The 23,825-nt window shown below is 44.9% G+C and overlaps 1 protein-coding gene across 1 annotated transcript in view; it reads right to left on the bottom strand.

Moving 5' to 3' along the window:
* The window catches only part of MAML2 (mastermind like transcriptional coactivator 2), a 274,107-nt gene extending 256,029 nt beyond the window's left edge, over positions 1-18,078 (bottom strand). Inside the window, exons 1-2 of the mRNA XM_089687924.1 lie at positions 17,874-18,078; positions 4,803-5,376 (exon numbers count right to left, since the gene is read on the bottom strand). Coding sequence (XP_089544050.1) covers positions 4,803-5,228 — 426 coding nt within the window. The 5' untranslated portion in view covers positions 5,229-5,376; positions 17,874-18,078. The remainder of the gene's footprint in view (positions 1-4,802; positions 5,377-17,873) is intronic.
* Between the last annotated feature and the right edge of the window lie 5,747 nt (positions 18,079-23,825).

Raw genomic sequence — 23,825 nt, 5'->3', positions numbered from 1 at the left:
CTTTAAGCTCGTCATGGACGCTTTGAGGTCTCTTGTTCAGCCTGTGGGCTGAATGAGAGAAAGTCAATCAATTCTTTCATCCACACTAAACAATGTGGATGGAGGAATCTCCACTGCTGGCAATTATATTTAGAAAGCCACAGCACCTGTGGCTGTCTGAACACCGGAACAGTAACTGAATCTTACAGGATGCAGCTACTGTTCAGCTGATCATTTCTCACCTGGCTCGGCTGACTTTTAAATTAACTTAAAAGAAATGTATGGCCAATTCTTTTTTGGTCATACTTCTCTTGTGGGTCACAGAAGTGCACTGACTTGTGCTATCTTGTGACCCAGAATCAGCCAACAGTGAGCTATCGCCTACTGTCAGAAGACATAACAGAGCTGCTCCAGGCTCTGGAAGAATCCCAGCCATATTGTCAGGATTCACCCAGATCCTAATTGCCCCCCCAAGCCCGGCGCTCTAGTGAGTGTCGCAGAGGCAGAGCAGTGACTGCTGACTGAATACCAAGAACTGAGTGATTACTGGTCATGTGATCACTCACAAAAGAAAACAAAAAGAGGGCGCACCGGCCTAGTGCATTATTGTAAAAAATACTTATTAAAAGGATAAAAAGTAGGTATCATACTCACAATGGACATATAAAACAAAGACAACTCACAATAAACAGCGGTGTCCAATCCATACAGCATCTAAGTCCAAAACAATGGAACCCTGGACTTCCAACTGGCTAATGCAATTCGAGGACTCAGCCTCTTCTTCCAGCTCTGAGGAAGAGGCTGAGTCCTCAAAACACGTTAGCCAGTTGGAAGTCCAGGGTTCCATTGTTTTGGACTTAGATGCTGTATGGATTGGACACCGCTGTTTATTGTGAGTTGTCTTTGTTTTATATGTCCATTGTGAGTATGATACCTACTTTTTATCCTTTTAATAAATATTTTTTACGATAATGCACTAGGCTGGTGCGCCCTCTTTTTGTTTTCTTTTGTATCTAGTGACTTTGGACTACCCCGGCCCGTTGAGGGCAGCAAGGAGTGCATATTCCAGGATATCCAAATTGTTACCATAACCACTGCCCATCCCCAGCGCAGGAGTACAGAGTTTGCCGTGTTGGCGATGTGATCACTCACGTCTTGGTCCTAGAGCCAGCGGGTGACAGCTGCTCACACCAATACTGAAGCATGGATGTGAGTATGTAAGTGTGTTTTTTTATGATCCCAACCTTCTCTATTAATTCAAGCTGGGTGGTGCTTGCAAAATTCAAGTTGCGGCCAGTTTAAGGCTGCATTTACACCTCCACCTTTCTTAAACATAGGAGAAAACACACAAAAATGTGCACTTTGCTGTGCATTTCGGAAACGTACTGCAAATGTGTTGCAGTCGTTGTTCGCGCTTGTCGTGCCATTCATTGTTACACATCAAAATGCGCACTGAAGAACACCCGACATTCCGCAACCAAAAAGGTTCTGGAGCTACTTTGGAGTATTTGCTGCACGTAGGGCAGCCCATTCAAGAGAATGGGCTGCCCTTGGTGTGATGCTTGTTAACATGTGAAAAATGCACAAGAAAGTGCAAGCGGAAACGTGCGTTCCCGCTACGCTCAGGTGTAAATGGGAACTTAGACTGGGGTAGGGGGAGGCAGAATTAGCAGCCAATGATGCTCTGCTGCAGTGCACTGACACATACTGACAGGAGGTGACGGGAGAGGGAGGACTCAGCAGAGTGATGTTTCTACTACAATCAGCAAGCTGGGGGTATGTTGTTAAGCAAGCTGTGGTTTGAACATTCAGAATCTGACTGCACAGTCTGGCAGGAATGCCTTATGACGAGACTGTTTGGCAGAGAAAACCAAACATGAATATATATATTTATATTAAATATATATATATTTTTTTTTTTAATGTGTATTTAGCTGCTTGCATAAAGTTCAACCACAAAACCAGAACCCGCAATCGTAAGCAGCATGCAGTCTTCATTATACACAGGGCTACCACTGAACTGTAAGTCAATCCACAGCCTGCAATACACAGCAGTCTGTTTCTTGAGCTGCAGAGACTCTTGTGACTGCTTTCAGGGTCAGGGGAAAATGAGGTCCAAAGCGTTGATAAACACAGCAGTGGTGTAACACAAAGCCAAATGCATCGTTTACTTAGCTTTCTTCAGACCCGAACACGACTGCGGCATATGCAACAGATCACCTTTTGGGTGCAAGCATTTTCCTTGTAAAGAAGCTTGTGATGGAAGGATGGCACGGTGTACAAGGGGGAATGTTTACCGGTATGTCTGTGGAGGAGGCTGGGTGTCTGTCATCGGAGTGACAGCTCAACTGAGTGTGACCTCATAGAGATCCATGCCTAGAATCAGTCATCACAGCCTCACTCTGCAGAAGTTTTACATCACACAAGCGGGGTCGGCCAACATGAATCACACGCTGTGCCCAAACACTCAGAATATTGTTCAGAATATGACAGCCCTACCGAAAGCCTACTTAGGAACTAGATGAAAATTGGCTCCTTAAAAGGTCAGTCCACAGCACACTGATGTTTTGGTTTTAAAGCTGAACTTAGGGCACACAAACTTTAATTTAACTAAATTTTTTAATAGCCACAAAGAATATAAAACCACTCAGATGCCCTTGCAAACCCTAATATTAACTTGTAAAAGTAGTAGTGTCATTAGCACTGTTATACTTAGCTTACTGTACAGGCAGCAGAGCTGTGGGAGGGAACCAGCAGGCTTCACCCACTACAGGTTGCCTGTAGAAAACCACAAGAGGGGGCGGAGACAAGACCAGCCACCCTGCCTAAGAAGAGAGGGCAGCAGTGAGCGGTCTTTATTATAGGAAGCTCCTGCACAGAAGCAAAGTTTCACACTGGATTACTGCACAGATCTGGAAGAAATACACGAAGTGCACCAAGATTCAATAAAGACTACACATGACTCTCGTATTTAGATGATATTTTTTTTATCCTGTTGGCTCAGATTTAAGTATATACTGGCATTTAAAAGGAACCATTCAAGACAAAAATTACAGGTGAAACTCGAAAAATTAGAATATCTTGCAAAAGTTCATTTATTTCAGTAATGCAACTTAAAAGGTGAAACTAATATATGTGATAGACTCATTAAATGCAAAGCAAGATAATTCAAGCCGTGATTTGTCATAATTGTGATGATATTGACATACAGCTCATGAAAACCCCAAATCCACAATCTCAGAAAATTAGAATATTACATGCAATCAATAAAACAAGGATTGTATATAGAACAATATCGGACCTCTGAAAAGTATAAGCATGCATATGTACTCAGTACTTGGTTTTGGCCCCTTTTGCAGCAATTGCTGCCTCAATGCGGCGTGGCATGGAAGCTATCAGCCTGTGGCACTGCTGAGGTGTTATGGAAGACCAGGATGCTTCAACAGCGGCCTTCAGCTCTTCTGCATTGTTAGGTCTCATGTCTCTCATCTTTCTCTTGGCAATGCCCCATAGATTCTCTATGGGGTTCAGGTCAGGCGAGTTTGCTGGCCAATCAAGCACAGTAATCCCACGGTCATTGAACCAGGTTTTGGTGCTTTTGGCAGTGTGGGCAGGTGCCAAGTCCTGCTGGAAAATGAAGTCAGCATCCCCATAAAGCTCGCCTGCAGAAGGAAGCATGAAGTGCTCCAAAATCTCCTAGTAGATGGCTGCATTGACCCTGGACTTAATGAAGCACAGTGGACAAACACCAGCAGATGACATGGCTCCCCAAATCAACACAGACTGTGGAAACTTCACACTGGACTTCAAGAATCTTGCAGTGTGTGCCTCTCCATTCTTCCTCCATACTCGGGGTCCTTGGTTTCCAAATGAGATGCAAAAGTTGCTCTCATCAGGAAAGAGGACTTTGGACCACTGAGCAACAGACCAGGTCTGTTTTTCTTTAGCCCAGGTGAGACACTTCTGACATTGTTTGTTGTTCAGGAGCCCATGTCCAGGATCCATCTGTGTGTGGTGGCTCTTGATGCACTGACTCCAGCCTTAGTCCACTCCTTGTGAAAGTGCCCAACACTTTTGAATGGCCTTTTCCTGGCAATCCTCTCCAGGCTGCGGTCATCCCTGCTGCTTGTGCACCTTTTTCTTCCACACTTTTCCCTTACACATAACTATTAATGTGCTTTGGGAACATCCAACTTCTTTTGCAATTACCTTTTGAGGCTTTCCCTCCTTATGGAGGGTGTCAATGATGGTTTTCTGCACAACTGTCAGGTCAGCAGTCTTTCCCATGATTGTGATTCCTACTGAACCAGACTGAGAGACCATTTAAAGGCTCAGGAACCCTTTGCAGGTGTTATGGCTTAATTAGCTGATTAGAGTGGGACACTTTGAGCCTAGAATATTGCACCTTTTCACAATATTCTAATTTTCTGAGATTGTGGATTTGGGGTTTTCATGAGCTGTAAGCCACAATCATCACAATTATGACAAATCACGGCTTGAACTATCTTGCTTTGCATGTAATGAGTCTATCTCATATTTTAGTTTCACCTTTTAAGTTGCATTACTGAAATAAATTAACTTTTGCACGATATTCTAATTTTTCGAGTTTCACCTGTATATAAGAAATTAAGGTAGGCCATACATTACACATTTTTTTTTTAGGTGAACAAAAAAAATGTGCAGATTCCCTCATCACCTCCTCAGTGCGGATGGGGAAATCTTTCCTGCAATGCTATTGTGTTCTGTTGGTGGGAAGCCTTCCCCACTCGCAGAATACAACGATCAGTGCAGAGAGCTATAAAGAGGACCATGACTTTACTTACAGCGACCAGTGCCGAGTTTCTTTGTCCCAGATTATTAGACGTTTGGTGGTGCCGATCTCCGTTGATATTACTGCTGTCATCGGCTAGCAGTTGCTGCTGTTGCTGGTGTTGGCGGTAGTCTGGGGGAGCTGCACAGGTGCTCTTGTTGTGCTTACTGTTCTTCCTGGTACCTTGGCCATGTTGCACCAAGGTCAGCAGTTGCAGTGTATTCTCCCTCTCTCTGTCCGAGGTCTCTGCCCTGCTGCGCTCATAGCGGCCCTCGCAGTTGAGGTGATGCTGACGACACACAGCGATTCGTGCTCGTAACCGCTCCACTATGGCACTGTGCAAACGAGGGGCAGCTGATCCACCTCCGAGGAGGCCAACGCCAGAGACACCAATTCCAAGGCTTCCAGCTGGGGCTTGTGGGGGGGCAGTTTCCCCCATATTTCCCACACAGTATGGAGGCACTTTTCCCACTAGTTGAGGAAATCACAGATGATAAATTATAATTCCTAGTGCCACATTAATGGAGGCTTTAAGATGATCCAGGAAACGTCAAACAAAATAGATCTATGCAGCAGATGATCCTGTTCTAGAAGAAAAAGAATGTTAGTTCCTTGTGTTAATCAAACATTTCATTCACAGCACAGATTGAAGGATCCTGCAGCTGGAGAACTACAAGCCCCAGAGTGTACTTATGAAGGGATGGGCAAGTTAGACAGCTGTCATGATAACAATACCACCTAAAAATACTTATTTGGCTGCTTTAGAGCAGAATTTTTTAACCAGGGTTCTTCCAGTGCTTGCTAGTGTTTGACTAATTGCTAATATAACCAATATAAAAGGACATTCTTCCTCTTCTTCTTGTTTGATTATCCACAAATGTAGGGGCCCTAGTTCACTGACCATAAATGTAAAGGCCTCCACAGGGTAGTCAACTGGCAGACATCCCTTGTCCTAATCATCTAAAATGTAAGAAACCCTTTTTTTTCTGATGTTCAATGCAAGAAGGACCTTTCTCCACTGATTAATAATATAAAGGATATTTCTTGTCTAAATGTCTACCTATGGAAGACTTCCCTTGTTCCACTAATCATAAATGTAAGAAACCCTTTTCTTCTAACGCCCAATGCAAGGTGGACCCTGATCCACTGACCATTAGTGTAGGGGGGTACTTTTAGGGTCAATTCATGCCAGATGTAGAGGAATTTCTAAACTTACTACCAACGTAAGGAGGAATTTCTTCACTGACCACCAACATAAGCAGCATTTTCTCAACTGGCCACCAATGTAAGGAGGAATTTCTCCACTGGCCACTAAAAGGAGGAATATCTCCACTGACCATTAATGAAAGGAGGAATCTCTCCACTGACCACCAACAAAAGGAGGAATATTTCCACTGATCACCAACGAAAGAAGGAATTTCTTCAATGACCAACACCAAGAGACACTTCTTCATTGACCAACAATGTAAGGAGGAATTTCTCCACTGCTCACCAATGCAAACACGAATTTCTCCACTGACCACCAATGAAAGGAGGAATTTCTCCACTGACCACCAACAAAAGGATGGATTTCTTCACTGACCACCAACAAAAGGAGGGACTTCTCCACTGACCACCAAAAAAAGCAGGGATTTTTCCACTGACCACCGACAAAAGGATGGATTTCTCCAATGACCACCAACAAAAGGAGGGATTTCTCCACTGACTACCAACAAAAGGAGGAATTTCTCCAGTGACTACCAACAAAAGGAAGAATTTCTCCACTGACTACAAACAAAAGGAGGAATTTCTCCACTGACCACCAACAAAAGGAGGAATTTCTCCACTGACCATTAAGGATGGGAGAACTTTCTCCACTGAGCACGAACAAAGAAGGAATTTTTGCACTGACCATCAACTTAAGGGGACATATCAACTTTCACTTTCTGTTCTATTTCCTGGCAAGAATTACTTGTTTTACATTAATTTCATGATAGCATGGAGCACCAATGTTATGATTAGCTCTACAACTTACTGGTCAGGATAATGTACCGTGATCTGTAAATGAAAAGAAAAATTATCAGGGGTTTCCTGAGACCTTAACATTTTTTCAAGGTTTGTTTTGTGGTGACTATTTTCACAAGTGTTGCTTAGGGGGCTTTAATCCTTCTTTTATCGACCCAGAAGTATTTACATTTTATACTGCTTGTAAGTGCTCACAATCTAGTGAAGCTTTTCTCAAACCTTTTACTCTAGGCTAGTGGTCTCCAAACTACAGCCCATGAGCCAAATGTGGCCCTTTGCTTCTTTTATTCGGCCCTTGGGGCACTCTTCCTCCTGCTTATACAATGCACTACTCCTCGCACTAACACCAAAAATAAGGCACCATTCCTTTCGCTGACTCCAACATTGGGTCATAATTCCTCTCATTGACGGCAATGATGGGACCACTATTCCTCCCACTAACATGAACCTTGGGCACTATTCCTTCCACAGACAGCAATGATGGGGCACTATTCCTCTCATTGATACCAACCTTGAGCACTTTTCCTTCCACTGCTACCAATGAGGGGTCACTATTCCTCCCACTAATCCCAATAACAGGGAACTATTCCTCATCCTACTGACCACAGGCGCTATGTCATTTATTTTTTTACTTCCGCTGAGTGCCTAGCCTGCGAGATTGTCTAGTCCCATTGATGCTGGGGAATTATCTACTATCAATGGCCACAGTCCATCCCCTAAAGTGTATAGGACAGTAAACTGACCCTTTGTTAAGAAAGTTTGGAGACCCTTGCTCTAGGATAAATGAACCCTTGAAATAATTATCAAGTCTTGTGGAACCCCTGCTAAAACCAATTCATTGGGAGTCAGTGGAAAAATGCCCCTGTCATTGGTAGTCAGTTAGAAGACTGGAAGAATGGCGCCCCCCAACCCCCCCCCCCCCATTGTCTTTACAGTGGTGATGAGAATGCCACCCTTACAAATAGCTAAAAAGTTCATTGGTGTCATGCTTTGGACTCTGCCAAATGGCATTGGCCTTGGAACTAAGCAGGCACCATAAAATGGAAGCTCAATAAGCCCCAGCTCAGGGAAACTCTAGCAACACTTGGAGGAACCCTGATTGAGTTTGCTGATCTAATGTAACAACAAACTGTATGGCCAGTGCTTTGGGAGTAACTAATTTAACCTACTAGTATGTGTTTGAATTGGGGAAGAGTATCAGACATCCAAGGAATTCCACACACATGGCAAATGTACAAACTCCGTGTAGATGTGGTCCTTAGTGATAAACAAAATCTGCCACTAAAAAGTATAAGTTATAAATTTAGCTGGCACTAGGCCGTGTGACCAACAACAGGCATTGGTCATGTGGTCTCTGCTCAAGGTGAAGATCACAGACCAAGCAGAGATGACCAAAGAGCAATAATCCTCCGAGAGATTTCAAAATCAGGTGCTCCTTTAATACTGAAGTCAATAGCAATCCTTTAAATGTGAGGATTTCCCTGCAGCAGAGACATGACTGTTTATTAGCAAGTACAAAATGTACTTACATAGTCAGCATCCCTTTAAATGTACAGACTCCATCAGTGTTAACAATAAATGTTGATAAAGACATTCTTATTCTCGTCCAATGAAACTGCATCGCAACCTTCAGTTCACATATAAAAGCAATGAAGTTCCTCATACAACCAACTGAATGATAATGAAGACTCTAAGGCAGCCTTTCTCAACCTTTGTAACCCAGAGGAACCCTTAAAATTATTTTGAGGTCTTGTAGAACCCCTTCTAAAACCAATTTATTGATGGGGGCATTGGAAAAACACAGTTTACATTGGTGACTAATAGGGAGAATGCCCCCTCTGACAGTGGTTGCCAGATACCCCCCTTACAGACAGCTAAAAAAGATCTGCAGCTGCCTCTGCCAAGTGGCAATGACCCTGGAACTATGCAAATACCACCAAAGCTCAAGGAACCCCAAGCAACCTCTGAAGGAACCCTGGGGTTCCATGAATCCCTAGCTGAGAATGCCTGCTGCCTATTAGATGAAAGCAGGCTGGTGTTTCCGGCAGCACTGGACTGATTTTATACCCCCTGGTAACAGCACCCCCACCATGTATTTTGGGGTCCGCTTGCCTATCTGCCGCAGGGTAGGAGGAAGAGAGCAGAGTAGACACACGTCCGCTCTCCTCCTCTTATTGTTGCTGTCCACGAAATGCCGTGTTTGACGTAACTTCCAGGTCCCCCTGTCAGTTTTCTCAACCAGTATGGCTGGGAAAGAATGTAATGCAATATGATCTGCATTGCATTACATTCACGGAGCACAGGGGAGACATCCAGAGTCTTTTAGACCCCGAATGCCTCATTAAAGAGAATCTGTCACCCTTGCATAGGGGACTTTTTGTCCCCTATGTAATGAAAATAAAAAAGTTAAAGTGGTAGTAAACTCTTTTGTGCCATTTTTTACCTACATATAAGCTTATAATAAAGCTTACCGGTAGGTAAAATGAATATCTCCTAAATGTGCACCGTTTAGGAGATATTCCAGCGAGACGTTACCAGTGCATGCGCTCTTGAGGAATGGCTGTTCCTTTAGAGCTTTGTGCCGTGCCTGGGCCTCCCATGAGCATGTGACGTCATCGTGGCTTGCGGACCTGCAGGAGGGACTGTTAACTTTACTACCACTTTAATTGAAAATAAAATTTAAATTGTAAAAAATTAAAGTCACACCCAAGCACATAAAATCCCCCTCCCAAAAATGTGTTGAGGCCTTCCCCACACATATATACGCAGATATGAACATAAACGCAATCGGGGGCACCTCAGCAAGAAAGCATTGATTGCAGTACATAGGTTACATATAGGCACACATGCCAGAGTGCAGGCTCACTCTGGCCTTAGGGCACATGGGCACTTGCCCAGTGGGCAGTGGTGTATTTAGGTTTCGTGCTGCCCTAGGCAACACAAAAATCGGTTCACCCACCCACGGAGAGACCCTGACACTGACAAACACCCCCCTCCCCCACGAGAAGAGCCTGATATTGACCAACAACACCCCACCCCAGCCCCACCCGAGAGAGCCTTCCTCTACCACCGCCCCATACACATTGACAACCCCCCACCCCAGCAAGAGAGAAGACACTCACCTTCAAAGCTCTGGACATCTCCGGGAACAGGAGTCAGGCTCTGCATACACCATCAAGCAGCCTGCAGCCTCTCTCAGACCCCATCTAGTTACCATGCTGCGTGTGTCCTTTCTTCCGTCCCTTCTTTCAGGGGGGGCAGTGCTGCCCCCCTGAAAAAAGCCACTGCCCCCCTAAGCAAATGCCTTGTTTGCCTTGTGGTAAATACGCCCCTGCACACCCCCAAGTCAGTGTTTTGTAGAGCCACTTTTAGCTGCCTCTTGGGCAAGTTTCTACTAGCTTTGCACATCTCAGTTTCCTTTTTTCCCATCCCACTTGGTAAGATTGCTCTTGCAGTCAAGGTTGGAGGAGTTCTGCTGATGAAGAGCAATTGTCAATTTATGCCACAGACTCTGTTGGACAGAGGTCTGGGTGCTGGCTGAGCTATTTTGGATTTTTGGTAGTCATGATGCCATTAGTTAAAAGAGAAGTATGGCCATTGGTTTTCCTTCCTTGGACCATTTTTGATATGTCCTTACCACCGCATACCGGCAGTGGTGTATTTAGATTTCGTGGTGCCCTAGGCAACACAAAAAGTGCCCTCCCCAGCCTCCATCTGAGAGAGCCTTCTACTACCACCGCCCCCCATACACTGGAACTCCCCCCCCACTCCAGTAGGAGATAAGACACTCACCTTCACAGCTCCGGACATCCATGGGAACTGAAGTCAGGCTCTGCATACACCATCAAGCAGCCCAAAGCCTCTCTCAGATCCCACCTCGTCCCTGTGCTGCATGTGCCCCTGCTTCCATCTATTTTTTGGGGGGGTCGATGCTGCCCCCCTGAAAAATGCTGCTGCCCCCCTGAAAAAATCTCGCCCTAGGCAAATGCTTTGTTTGCCTTGTGGTAAATACACCCCTGCCAGTGGGCAGGAGCTGCATGGCTGTGAGAGGAGGAAGACGTGTCCTGGGTCAGTTCCAGCTCTGCGCAGTAATACTCAATGACAGAGCAGCCGGAGCAGCTCCTCTTCCTCATCTGTCATTGATGACCTAAAGATCCTCATGCTCTTCCTGAACTGCTAACTGGAGAACTTCCCAGTGGTAAAGATGAAGGGAGGGATGACAATGATGATGGTGAGGATAATGGTGATCATCATGATGGCAGTATATAAAGTAAATAATGGTGAGGATGATAATAATGATAAGGATGAGGATGGTGATGACAGCAAAGATGATTACGATGAGGACACGCCAGTAAGCCCACTTGGGTCTTGGTCCTCCTCTCACAGTAGGGTTTTGGTTAAAAAACTTAATAATAATAATAATAATGTGCTACTATGTGATAATGTCCCAGTTTGGGCCCGCCAAAAAGAGAGCAATATTTCCAGCACCAGACCTCCTCTGTAATGCTAACCTGATGACCTACTGTATAGGGGGCTTTGAAAGTGTCTCCTATAAAAAATATAGGTTTCTTAAGTTTGTCGTCATTTCATAGACACATGCAAATTTAGGGTTTGATATATTAGGAATATATTTACTTATTGTAACCTCATATTTTATATGTTACCAAAACATTCGGCCATTTACTGCATTTGTGTGTACTAAAATAAACTTTAGTGTATTTTTAACTGAAATTTTGTGTTTCCTAGATTTTTGTGGTAAAATCGTATAACATAAAAAATTGTAACTATCGCTATTTTAGTCTCTAGGGTGTCTGCTACCAGAAAATGTATAATATTTTAAGGGGTTTATGCAATCTTCAGGCCTAAAATGATTTTTTAAACCTGTGTGCAAAAAACGTAAAAACGGCTAAAGAATTAAATCAATGAAATGCATTCAGCCAGTACAAAATGAAGTGCAATAACATTTGGGGCCCCATTCACACAGAACAAATTGCATTTACTTTCAATTTTTTTTTTTTTAATAAATACACCCCTAACTGATAGACAGCTAATTATAGAAGCAGTGGGATGAGGATTTCATGACCTCCATCTGCAGTCAATTGCCATTTTGTAGAGAAGGGAAATTTTAATTATACTTGTTAGCTACAACAGATTAAGTTTGGCACAGATTATAAAGAAAAGGTCATTCTTTAAAGGGAAATTCTATTTTCCTTGAGTCATTACTGCAATGTTTACCAAAAATTCATTACTGCTGTCTCTCGTGTTTTTTCCACCATCCATTTCAACATACAGGAAGAACCTGGCCTTCACTGCTACAGATGCCGGGGCTGTTCAAAGCTGCTGGGTCCTCGGCTCGGTGATATTTAGTAACATGATATACGAGGTCTGGGGAGGGGTCCGACAACAAAAAGCTGAGCAAAATATTTATCTGTAAAGCCAAACAGACAGTTCCCCAGAAAAAGACCTCCATGTGTACATAGCAACTTACGATATTTTGGAAAAGAGCTAAATATAGAATATTGTGACTGTTGGTGAAAAGATCACTCAAAACGGTTCTAACTTAAAAGGTGACATCCAGGTAGAAACGAATGGATGCAGCTCTGGGCTCATTAATATATCCTTAACCCTTACGCTGCCAGGGCCATGTTTGCATTTTTCTTGTTTAAAAAATCATTTTAGGACTGAAGATTGCATAAAACCCCCATAAAGGTTTCAAAAAATATCAGTTGAAAAAAAATACACTAAATTTAATTTTAGGGCACACAAACATAATAAATTACCCATTTATTTATTGGAAAAATATAAAAGGTGAGGTTGCATCGAGTAAATAGATACCCAACATGTCAAATGTTAAATTTGCTGTGTCCGTGAAACTATAGTTCCCTATATTTTCTATAGGCAACGCTTTAAAAATATATAAGTCATCAGTATGGCGTTAGGGAGGAGGTCTGGCACTAGAAGTGTCTTCACTCTGGTCTGTGCGTTAGTATGTAACATGTGTACCACAATCAACGTTTTCATGCGTAGGCACCCCTGACGCATGCCTCTACACATGCCTCTACATTCGTTTGTATATGTGAGGGGGGGGGGCTTCAAAAATGTTTTTGGGGGGGGAGGGATTTAATGTGCTTGGGCATAACTTAAATTTTTACATTTTTTTTCCCTCCATCACATAGGGGACAAAAAGTCCCCTATGTGATGATTTTATGTGGACAGGTTCTTTTTGATGGGACATCCAGGGTCTTCCCTGTGCTCCACTGAATGTAATGCAATGCAGATCGCATTGCATTACATCCTTTCCAAGCCGGGAAAACAGACAGGGGGATCTGGAAGTGATGTCAAATACATTGCTTCCGGGTCACCAACAAGAAGGGGAGGAGGGCGGACGTTGACACGCACCCACTATGCTGGTGCCAGGCCCGCAGATGGGAAAGCGGAGCCTGGGATACATGGTGAACATGGGGGACGGATGCCATTACCCGGGGGGGGGGGGGGGTATGACAAGTGTGCTTGGTAGATTTACACGCAATCCCTGTGGCTGCAGCCACCAGCAGTGTGTGTAAACCCCCTTGTTGTCAGGTCTGTACAACATATGGATCTGCCCGCAAAAGGGTTAAAGAGGAATATGTTCAATGTTGGACAATGCTCATGTAGTACTTTGTCCCGTGTTCCTACATGCTTTCTAAGCCTAGTTACGTGGTTGGACATGGTCTCCCGTTTGCATGGCCATCCAACAACACAGCTAACAAGGAGATGACTGCTTGATAACCAGCGCTTATATCTTCCTGTTCCATGCACCTGATTGAGAAAAGTGGTGAAAGCAAGAGCAATACAGAGGGATAGGAGGCCAGGAGGCTGATGTGACCTTCCCTTCTCCTGCATTTTTCTTGCAGCTGCATGTCTACGGCAAGTGCTTGGAACCAGAAATAAGGGCCTTCATTTTGTAGAGCGCTGCGCAAACTGTTGTCGCTATATAAATACTGTATAATAATAACTGAGACAAGTACACACTATAGAGGGATAGGCTATGGAGGGATAGGCTATGGAGGAACAGGCTACGGAGGGACAGGCTACGGAGGGACAGGCTACGGAGGGACAGGCTACGGAGGGGATAGGCTATACAGGGATAGGCTATGGAGGGATAGGCTATACAGGGATAGGCTATGGAGGGACAGGCTACAGAGGGACAGGCTACGGAGGGACAGGCTACGGAGGGACAGGCTACGGAGGGACAGGCTACGGAGGGACAGGCTACGGAGGGATAGGCTATGGAGAGATAGGCTATGGAGGGATAGGCTATACAGTGATATGCTATGGAGAGATAGGCTATACAGGGATAGGCTGTGGAGGGACAGGCTATGGAGGGACAGGCTATAGAGCAGTGGTTCTCAACCTGTGGGTCGCGACCCCTTTGGGGGTCGAACGACCCTTTCACAGGGGTCCCCTAAGACCATCAGAAAACACATATTTCCGATGTGTAAAGAGCAGCTACTGTGTAGAAAGCAGCTGCTGTGTTGAAAGCAGCAGTATTGGAGGTAAAACGACACTCATGAATTATAATTACTGGGTAAATAATTTTATGGTTGGGGGTCACCACAACATGAGGAACTGTATTAAAGGGTCACGGCATTAGGAAGGTTGAGAACCACTGCTATAGAGGGACAGGCTGGACAGGCTATACAGGGATAGGCTATGGAGGGACAGGCTACGGAGGGACAGGCTACGGAGGGACAGGCTACGGAGGGACAGGCTACGGAGGGATAGGCTATACAGTGATAGGCTATGGAGAGATAGGCTATACAGGGATAGGCTGTGGAGGGACAGGCTATGGAGGGACAGGCTATAGAGCAGTGGTTCTCAACCTGTGGGTCGCGACCCCTTTGGGGGTCGAACGACCCTTTCACAGGGGTCCCCTAAGACCATCAGAAAACACATATTTCCGATGTGTAAAGAGCAGCTACTGTGTAGAAAGCAGCTGCTGTGTTGAAAGCAGCTACTCTATTAAAAGCAGCTACTGTGTTGAAAGCAGCAGTATTGGAGGTAAAACGACACTCATGAATTATAATTACTGGGTAAATAATTTTATGGTTGGGGGTCACCACAACATGAGGAACTGTATTAAATGGTCACGGCATTAGGAAGGTTGAGAACCACTGCTGTAGAGGGACAGGCTGGACAGGCTATACAGGGATAGGCTATGGAGGGACAGGCTACGGAGGGACAGGCTACGGAGGGATAGGCTATACAGGGATAGGCTAAACAGGGATAGGTTATGGAGGGATAGGCTATGGAGAGATAGGCTATACAGGGATAGGCTGTGGAGGGACGGGCTATGGAGGGACGGGCTATGGAGGGGATAGGCTATACAGGGATGGGCTATGGAGGGATGGGCTATGGAGGGATGGGCTATGGAGGGATGGGCTATGGAGGGATGGGCTATGGAGGGACAGGCTATAGAGGGGATAGGCTATGGAGGGACGGGCTATGGAGGGACATGCTAAGGAGGGAAGGGCTATAGAGGGACAGGATATGGAGGGACGGGTTATGGAGGGATAGGCTATAGAGGGGACAGGCTATGGAGAGACGGGCTCTGGAGAGACGGGCTCTGGAGGGACGGGCTATGGAGGGACGGGCTATGGAGGGACGGGCTATGGAGGGACGGGCTATGGAGGGATAGACTATACAACGTGGTGGCTGGTGTGCGGTGCAGTGTGGCCGGATGAGCGCAGTGCTGATGCACTGATCTTGGCGTACTGCACTATTCACTTTTTTGTAATGAACTTTATTGAAATGTCATAAAGCTCAGTTGGGTGCCACAGAGTGGATCACCTCGCACTGCGCTAAAAAAAAAAGTATTGCAGGCAGTACTTGTGTTCATTGCACAGCACCACAACACTGATGTGAGCCTGGCGGATAGGAAGACGAGGCATTATGTCTTGTCATGTGGTGGGACTGCGCTGGGATAGCCATGCAACACAGTCCCACTGCATCCGGGGAGAGTGGGCCCTAAGTGCAGATTCACACCAGATGCAGTCCAGTGACGGTGCATTTACTAAAGACAAACAGACTGTGCACTTTGCAAGTGCAGTTGCTCCGGAGCTTAATAAATGAGATGAAGCTCTGCTGACTTCCATCGTCCAATCATGTGCAAGCAAAAAGGTTTTTTTTTTTGTTTGTTTATATTTTCCCTGCATGTGATTGGATATTCTTCGCAAAGTGAAGCTTCACCTCATTTACTAAGCACTGGAGCAACTGCACTTGCAAAAGTGCACAGTCTATTTGCCTTTAGTAAATGCACCCTAGCAGGTGTGGACTGACAACTCATGGGGCCCTCGAGCAATAGGGGATCATGGGGCCCCTGTGTCCTTGCCCAAACTCAAAAAAGCCTATGAAAAAGGTACCAGGGGCATCTCATTGGGCCCCCTACTGACCCCGGGCCCTCGGTCAGTGCCCTTGTTTCCATATGGTCAGTCCGTCCGTGTACCCTAGTGTGTTTTTATTCTGCATCAGAAACGCATGGACAGTGTCTAACTTGGATTCCAATGGCCCTAGTTCACACCAGCGCAGTGCGTTCCAGTGAAGTCAACAAATGTATTACATGTTGCATTTTTTCTGTATGGAACACATCTGCAATGTGGCAAAACGCAGCAAAAATGCACCAGAACGCACATGTCCTTGATTGAGATGAAGGGCAGGTTCACACCAGAAAAACGCACTCCAGATACTTTCTTGTGTTTTGATGTATCCAGTGCGTATTTGTTCCTTTTTTTAATGAGTTTCCAGATGCATTTCAGATGCTTTTTCTTTCCTGTTCCTGCGGTCCGGTGCATTTTTGATGCATTTTACTGTGTTCCAGTACAGTCCAATGCAGGAAAGATGCAGCCTGTTCTACTTTTTTTTTCTAGAACTGACCGGATTGGTGTGAACTATGCCATTGGAAACCATATAACCCACTTTCTGTGCATTTTTGATGCAGAAAAAAAAACGCAGTGGACTACATGCGATGTGAACTGGCCAAAGAAAAACTAAAGAAAACACATCATAATCACGCATGCAGACAGGCATCCGAAACGTGAAAGTTGCGGTGTGAAGAAAAACATGTCATAAACACACATGCAGAAATGCATCTGGAACGTGAAAGTTGTGGTGTGAAGGAAAACATGTCATAAACACGCATGCAGACATGCATCCGGAACGTGAAAGTTGCGGTGTGAAGGAAACCATGTCATAAACACGCATGCAGACATGCATCCGGAACGTGAAAGTTGCGGTGTGAAGGAAACCACATCATAGACATGCATCCGGAACGTGAAAGTTGTGGTGTGAAGGAAAACCTGTCATAAACACGCATGCAGAAATGCATCCGGAACGTGAAAGTTGCGGTGTGAAGGAAAACACGTCATAAACACACATGCAGAAATGCATCTGGAACGTGAAAGTTGTGGTGTGAAGGAAAACACGTCATAAACACGCATGCAGACATGCATCCGGAACGTGAAAGTTGCGGTGTGAAGAAAAACAAAAGAAAACATCATAAACATACATGTATCTGGAACGCAAACATTTCGGTGTGAACGCACTCACAGCGGCCACACATGCTATGATTTTATTGTTCGATCAAAACTGACAAGATAGCCAGAACTTCTCTTTCTGAATAATTTGGATCAGATTCCACCAACCAGGGTGGAAAATAATAGATCGGCAGCGCTGAGATGATTCGGTCATAAATCCGATTGCATTTATCGATTGATCAGATTATGAAGTTGCACAATGGAAACAGACATGATTGGATCGCTTATGATCGCCTCTGCCAACGATGGATCAAATCCCACCTCCCCGTGTGTGTCCTATGGATGGGATGGGTTGTTGGGGAAGGAAATCGATGGTTGATGGAGGAGCGTACGATCGCCATAAGTGGTCGATGGAAGCGCGCCCACCGATATGGGGAATCCCAGGGTTTGTTCCCTAAGTAGAAGTTGTCATTACACCAAGGTGGCAGACCCCTCCCCCATGCTGGGACTTGTAGTCCCCCAGCCCCCTGTAGCAGTGATGAAGCAGGACATGGGGGGGGGTGACTTACCTAGTGCTAGTCCAGCCTGCAGCGCTGAGTGCTCATAGCAGAGGGTTGTACTGCTGCCTCCGGCACAGGAGAAGCCCCGTCTCCGGCACACTCACACATGGGGAAGGGGCTGCGGCTCCAACTTTCCTCCCTCCAGCCTGAAGTCTCCGCCGAGCCCCGGATCCGCCGCACCGCCGACTCGGCACAGACCCTCATTGTGTATAGGGAGCCCTGCAGGCTGCGGCACTCCTTCTCCCCCTGCTGGGATAGCACGGGAACTGCAGCTCATGGCAAAAACAGCGCTGAGAACAACTCATTCAGGTGCACGGGAGCCCTCTGATGGCCAATTGTGAGAATGCAGCACACACATATTTGGTCAGGTTAAAATGGACCTTTACCCATAACAACTTGATAAAAAAAATGCTGTTTAGCAAGGAACATACAGTACATTCCACATTCATAATTCTGCTAGCAAAACTGGTGTGTGCTGTAAATTGCCTGCAGCATTGCTCCTGTTTTTTTTATTGCTGGAGGCTTCCCTTTTATTTATTTATTTATTACAGGTACTTATATAGCGCCATCATTTTTCGCCTCACTTTACATATATACTGTACATTCACATCAGTCCCTAACCCTAAAGGGGCGTACAATCTAAAGTCACTAACTCACATTCATACATACACATATTAGGGCCAATTTAGACAGGATACAATTATCCTACCAGCATGTCTTTGGAGTGTGAGAGGAAACTGGAGTACCCGGAGGAAACCCACGCAAGTACAGAGAGAACATGCAAACTCCAGGCAGGTGGTGCCATGGTTGGGATCTCTCTGCTTCTTCTCCCTACAAAGTAATGAGAAGAAACAAAGAGATTTTTAGTAAAAAGCTGCACGCATTACACAAATTAACACTTGATAGGCACACACCTATCCCATTGATTACCCGAGATGTTATAGTGTATAGTATTATCACTGATTTCTGTATTAATTGCACTGGTGATGTCAGTGTTAGTCATTTCCCACTCAGTGTCTGTGTCAGATTGCCCGCCACACTATTACAGCCCCATTATGAGTTGCTGATCACTGCCGTTAGTAGTATAAAAATAAATAAATAAATATTTTAGTATATATACCATAGCTTGTAGACGCTATAACTTTCAAGTATTGCTGGAGGCTGCCCTTTATTTATTTATTACAGGTACTTATATATACATGGGGCCCCTGTGTCCTTGCCCAAACTCAAAAAAGCCTATGAAAAAGGTACCAGAGGCATCTCATGGGGCCCCCTACTGACCCCGGGCCCTCGGGCAGTGCCCGAGTTTCCAAATGGTCAGTCCGCCCCTGGGTAGGTGTATTGTAATACTGAGAGACAGAATAGCAACAACAAATTCAGCAGAAATGCATGTCTAACAAATGATGCACTGATTTGCATGTTCATGAGGGAAATAAGTATTTGATCCCCTTCACAAAACATGACTTAGTACTTGGTGGCAAATCCCTTGTTGGCAATCACAGAGGTCAGACGTTTCCTGTAGTTGGCCACCAAGATTGCACACATCTCAAGAGGGATTTTGGCCCACTCCTCTTGGCAGATCCTCTTCAAGTCTTTAAGGTTTGGTGGCTGACGTTTGGCAACTCGAACTTTCACCTCCCTCCACAGATTTTCAATCGGATTAGGGTCTGAAGACTGGCTAGGCCACTCCAGGACCTTAATGTGCTTCTTCTTGAGCCACTCCTTTGTTGCCTTGGCCGTGTGTTTTGGGTCATTGTCATGCTGGAACACCCATCCACGACCCATTTTCAATGCCGTGGCTGAGGGAAGAAGGTTCTCACCCAAGATTTGAGGGTACATTGCCCCGTCAATCGTCCCTTTGATGTGGTGCAGTTGTCCTGTCCCCTTAGCAGAAAAACACCCCCAAAGCAGAATGTTTCCACCATCATGTTTGACAGTTGGGATGGTGTTCTTGGGGTCATAGGCAGCATTCCTCCTCCAAACACGGTGAGTTGAGTTGATGCCAAAGAGCTCGATTTTGGTCTCATCTGACCACAACACATTCAACCAGTCCTCCTCTGCATCATTCAGATGTTCAGTGGCAAACCTCAGATGGGCCTGGACATGTGCTTTCCTAAGCAGAGGGACCTTGCGGGCACTGCAGGATTTCAGTCTTTGTCGACGTAGTGTGTTACCAATTGTTTTCTTGGTGACTGTGGTCCCAGCTGCCTGGAGATCATTCACAAGATCCTCCCATGTAGTTCTGGGATGATTCCTCACTGTTCTCATGACCATTGACACTCCACGAGGTGAGATCTTGCATGGTGCACCAGACCTAGGGAGACTGACAGTTGTTTTGTGTTTCTTCCATTTGCGAATGATTGCACCAACTGTTGTCACCTTCTCACCAAGCTGGTTGGCAACAGTTTGGTAGCCCAATCCAGCCTTGTGTAGGTCTACAATCTTGTCCCTGACATCCTTGGACAGCTCTTTGGTCTTTGCCATGGTGGAGAGTTTGGAATCTGATTGTTTGATTGCTCCTGTGGACAGGTAAGATTAGCAGCACTCCCTTTAAGAGACTGCTTCTAATCTCAGCTTGTTACCTGTATGAAAGACACCTGGTAGCCAGAAATCCTGCTGAATGATAGGGGATCAAATACTTATTTCCTCATGAACATGCAAATCAGTGCAGCATTTATTAGACATGCATTTCTTTTGAATTCTGTGTTGCTATTCTAAGATAAGTAATTATATACCTCTTGCGCTTATATGGATATCTCTAAACAAAGCTGCTCTCACCCAACCTGACTCAATAGGTGTGTGCAAATCAATATAAAAAATGATGAAGCGCTAAACAGTAAAATAAATAACACAAATACTATAATACAACATAATTATCCACACACAGTGCTCTGATCCAATCTGCATCCAATTGTGAATAAACACGTGAAAAAAATTGTGAAAACACAGGAAACCCCATTTACATACACACTAAAACGAGTGACTTAAAAAAATACATAAATATATATATAAATAAATAACACCCTCCTGTCCCAATGATGGGACTATGCAAATAGTGTACCAAGTGAATCCCCTAAAGGGGACAAACAATATCAGTGATTAGTGACAATAAATAACAAAGGACCTATTCATATGTACTCCTCATATAAATATTAATCACAAAAAACATACAAAAATAATGTCCAGTAGACAAAAAACATGAAAATATATGGCCGTGATCTTCACATAACTCATGCAGGTGATGATGTGAAAATAAGTGATCTCCACTCTGGTGAAAAACTCCTCAAAATGGCCAAAGTGGCCCCTTAGTTCCAAAAAGTGACCGCCAGGGGCCAGTGAGCTTTCTAGGATCACCTCCCGATCCTTATAGATGTAAACTTGTCACAGAAGAAAAACGCCACATAACTCCACCATGCACCATGGAGGATTCTTTTTCTGTTTCACTAATATGATCCTGAGTGGGAGTGAGCTGTATTGCGGTACCTGTGCCAGGAGGATCCTGAGAGGAGTAAATGGTGGTACGGAAGGGAGCTTACGTGGCGTTTTTCTTTCCTTACAGTGAAGTCGCACGATTTCAAAGTCGGGTGACTTGCCGATTTCAGGTGCGATTTGCAAGGCGTCTGATATAGATGTCTATATAAATGGCACCAATAGTAGTGCATGTACTACTTTAGAAATTGGTGCGGCTCCGGCCAAGTCAGAACCGCACCGATATGACCGTTCTCATTGCGGACAATAGACTGCGATTTGGCGTGCCGTTTGAAAGTCACACGGCATGCAAATCACATGCCAATTCACATCCAGTGTGATCGGGGTCTTACTCTATTCAAAATGAAAAAAATTGCCTTTAGTTACATTTTAACCCCTAGCCTACAGGGCACTTATACCCCCTTCCTGCCCAGGCCAATTTCCAGCTGTCAGCGCTGTCACACTTTGAATGATAATTGCACGGTCATGCAACACTGTACCCATATGAAATTTTTATCATTTTTTTGAGACAGATAGAGCTTTATTTTGGTGGTATTTAATCACCTCTGGGTTCTTTATTTTTATTAAACAAACCAAAAACCACTGAAAATTTTGAAAAAAAAGTTTTTTCTTCGTTTTTGTTATAAAATTTTGTAAATAAGTGATATTTCTCCTTCACTGATGTGCGCTAATGAGGTTGCAGTGATGGGCACTGATAGGCTGCACTGATGGACACTGATTGGTGGCACTGATGGGCACTGATGAGGAGGCACTGGTAGGTGGCACTGATGGGCATTGACAGGCATCACTGATGGGCACTGAAAGACAGCACTGATAGTTGGCACTGGTAGGTGGCACTGATAGGCATTGACAGGCATCACTGATGGGCACTGAAAGACAGCACTGATAGTTGGCACTGATAGGCGGCACTGATTAGCACTGTTAGGTGGCACTGACTGGCACTGTTAGGGGGCACTGATAGGCAGCACTGAAGGGCACTGATAGGCGGCACTGATACACACTGATAGGCGGAACTGACTGGCACTGATTGGCAGCACTGTTAGGTGGTATTGACTGGCAATTATGGGTGACACTGAAAGGCACTGAAATGATGGGCACTATGTGGCACTGATGGGCACTGAAATGTGGCACTGATGGGCACTGACAGGTGGCATGGATGAGCACTGAGAGCTGGCACTGATGACAGGTGTCGCTGCTGGGGCTAAACAGATCATCAGGGCACACTGATTATCAGTGCTCTGATGATCAGTGTAGATGTCCCCTCCGAGGAATGCCGGTTACCGGCTCTCCTCTGTCAGCGTGACACCTTGTGAGGAGAGAAATGCCGATAACCAGCATTTCCCTATTTACATGCGATCAGCTGTGATTGGACCGTGGATCTCTGTCCGTGGATCGGTGATCAGCTGTGTCCGAGGGACACAGTGCACAGCCGATCGCCGCGCTGCATGCTCCGGGAGTTGCACATGCGCGGTGAGAATGGAAGGACGTCATATGATGTCAGCGTTTTGAGTTTTTGGTGCATTTTGGGGCATTCCAGTGCGTTTTTCATTCATTTTACCACAGTCCAGTACAGCTTTGTCCAGGAAAAATGCAGCCTGGTCTACTTTTTTTTCTGAAGCCATAATTCACTGGAACTGCAAGCACTGATGTGAACTATGACATTGACAACCATATAACCTACTTTCAGTGCTTACACTGTAAAACACTCACACAGCCCACAGTAAAACAGCACACAGTTAACCCTTTGATCGCCCCATATGTTAACCCCTTCCTGCCCAGTGCCATTAATACAGTGTCAGTGCTTTTTATTAGCACTGATCACTGTATTGGTGTCACTGGGGATGTCAGTGCCAGTTAATCAATTCTCCCCCCCGTGTCAGAATGCCGCTGCAGTCCCGCAATAAGTCGCTGATCGCCGTCATTACTAGTATAAGAATAAAAAAAAAATTCCAGTATACATACCGCCATTTGTACACACTATAACTTTCATGCAAACCAATTAATTTACACGTATTGGGATTTTTTTTAGCAAAGACATGTAGCAGAGTACATTTTGGCCTAAATTTATGACGAAATGTTTAAAAAAATTTTACTGGACATGTTTAATAGCAAAAGTAAAAAATATTGTTTTTTTCTCAAAATTGTCGGTCTTTTTTTTATAGTGCAAAAAATAAAAAATGCACAGGCGATCAAATACCACCGAAAGAAAGATCGATTTGTGGCAAAAAAAGGACGTAGCTTTCATTTGGGTGCAGCATTGCATGACCGTGCAATTGCCATTTAAAGTAACGCAGCGCCGAAACAGAAAAAATGGCCTGGTCAGGAAGGGGGGTAAATCCTTTGGAGGGCAAGTGGTTAATGTCAGCTGTGTGAATGTTTGACACATTATCACAGCAATTTTTTCTCTATAATTAGATGTTTTTCTTCACTGGAGAGCGATATTACAATTTCCATGCCATCTAGTGTGAGCAT

This window comes from Staurois parvus, unplaced genomic scaffold, assembly GCF_062004578.1.
Source record: "Staurois parvus isolate SC_StPar_1 unplaced genomic scaffold, SC_StPar_1.0 ptg000440l, whole genome shotgun sequence".
Taxonomy (NCBI): Eukaryota; Metazoa; Chordata; class Amphibia; order Anura; family Ranidae; genus Staurois; species Staurois parvus.
This window is presented reverse-complemented; position numbering and strand designations above follow the sequence as displayed.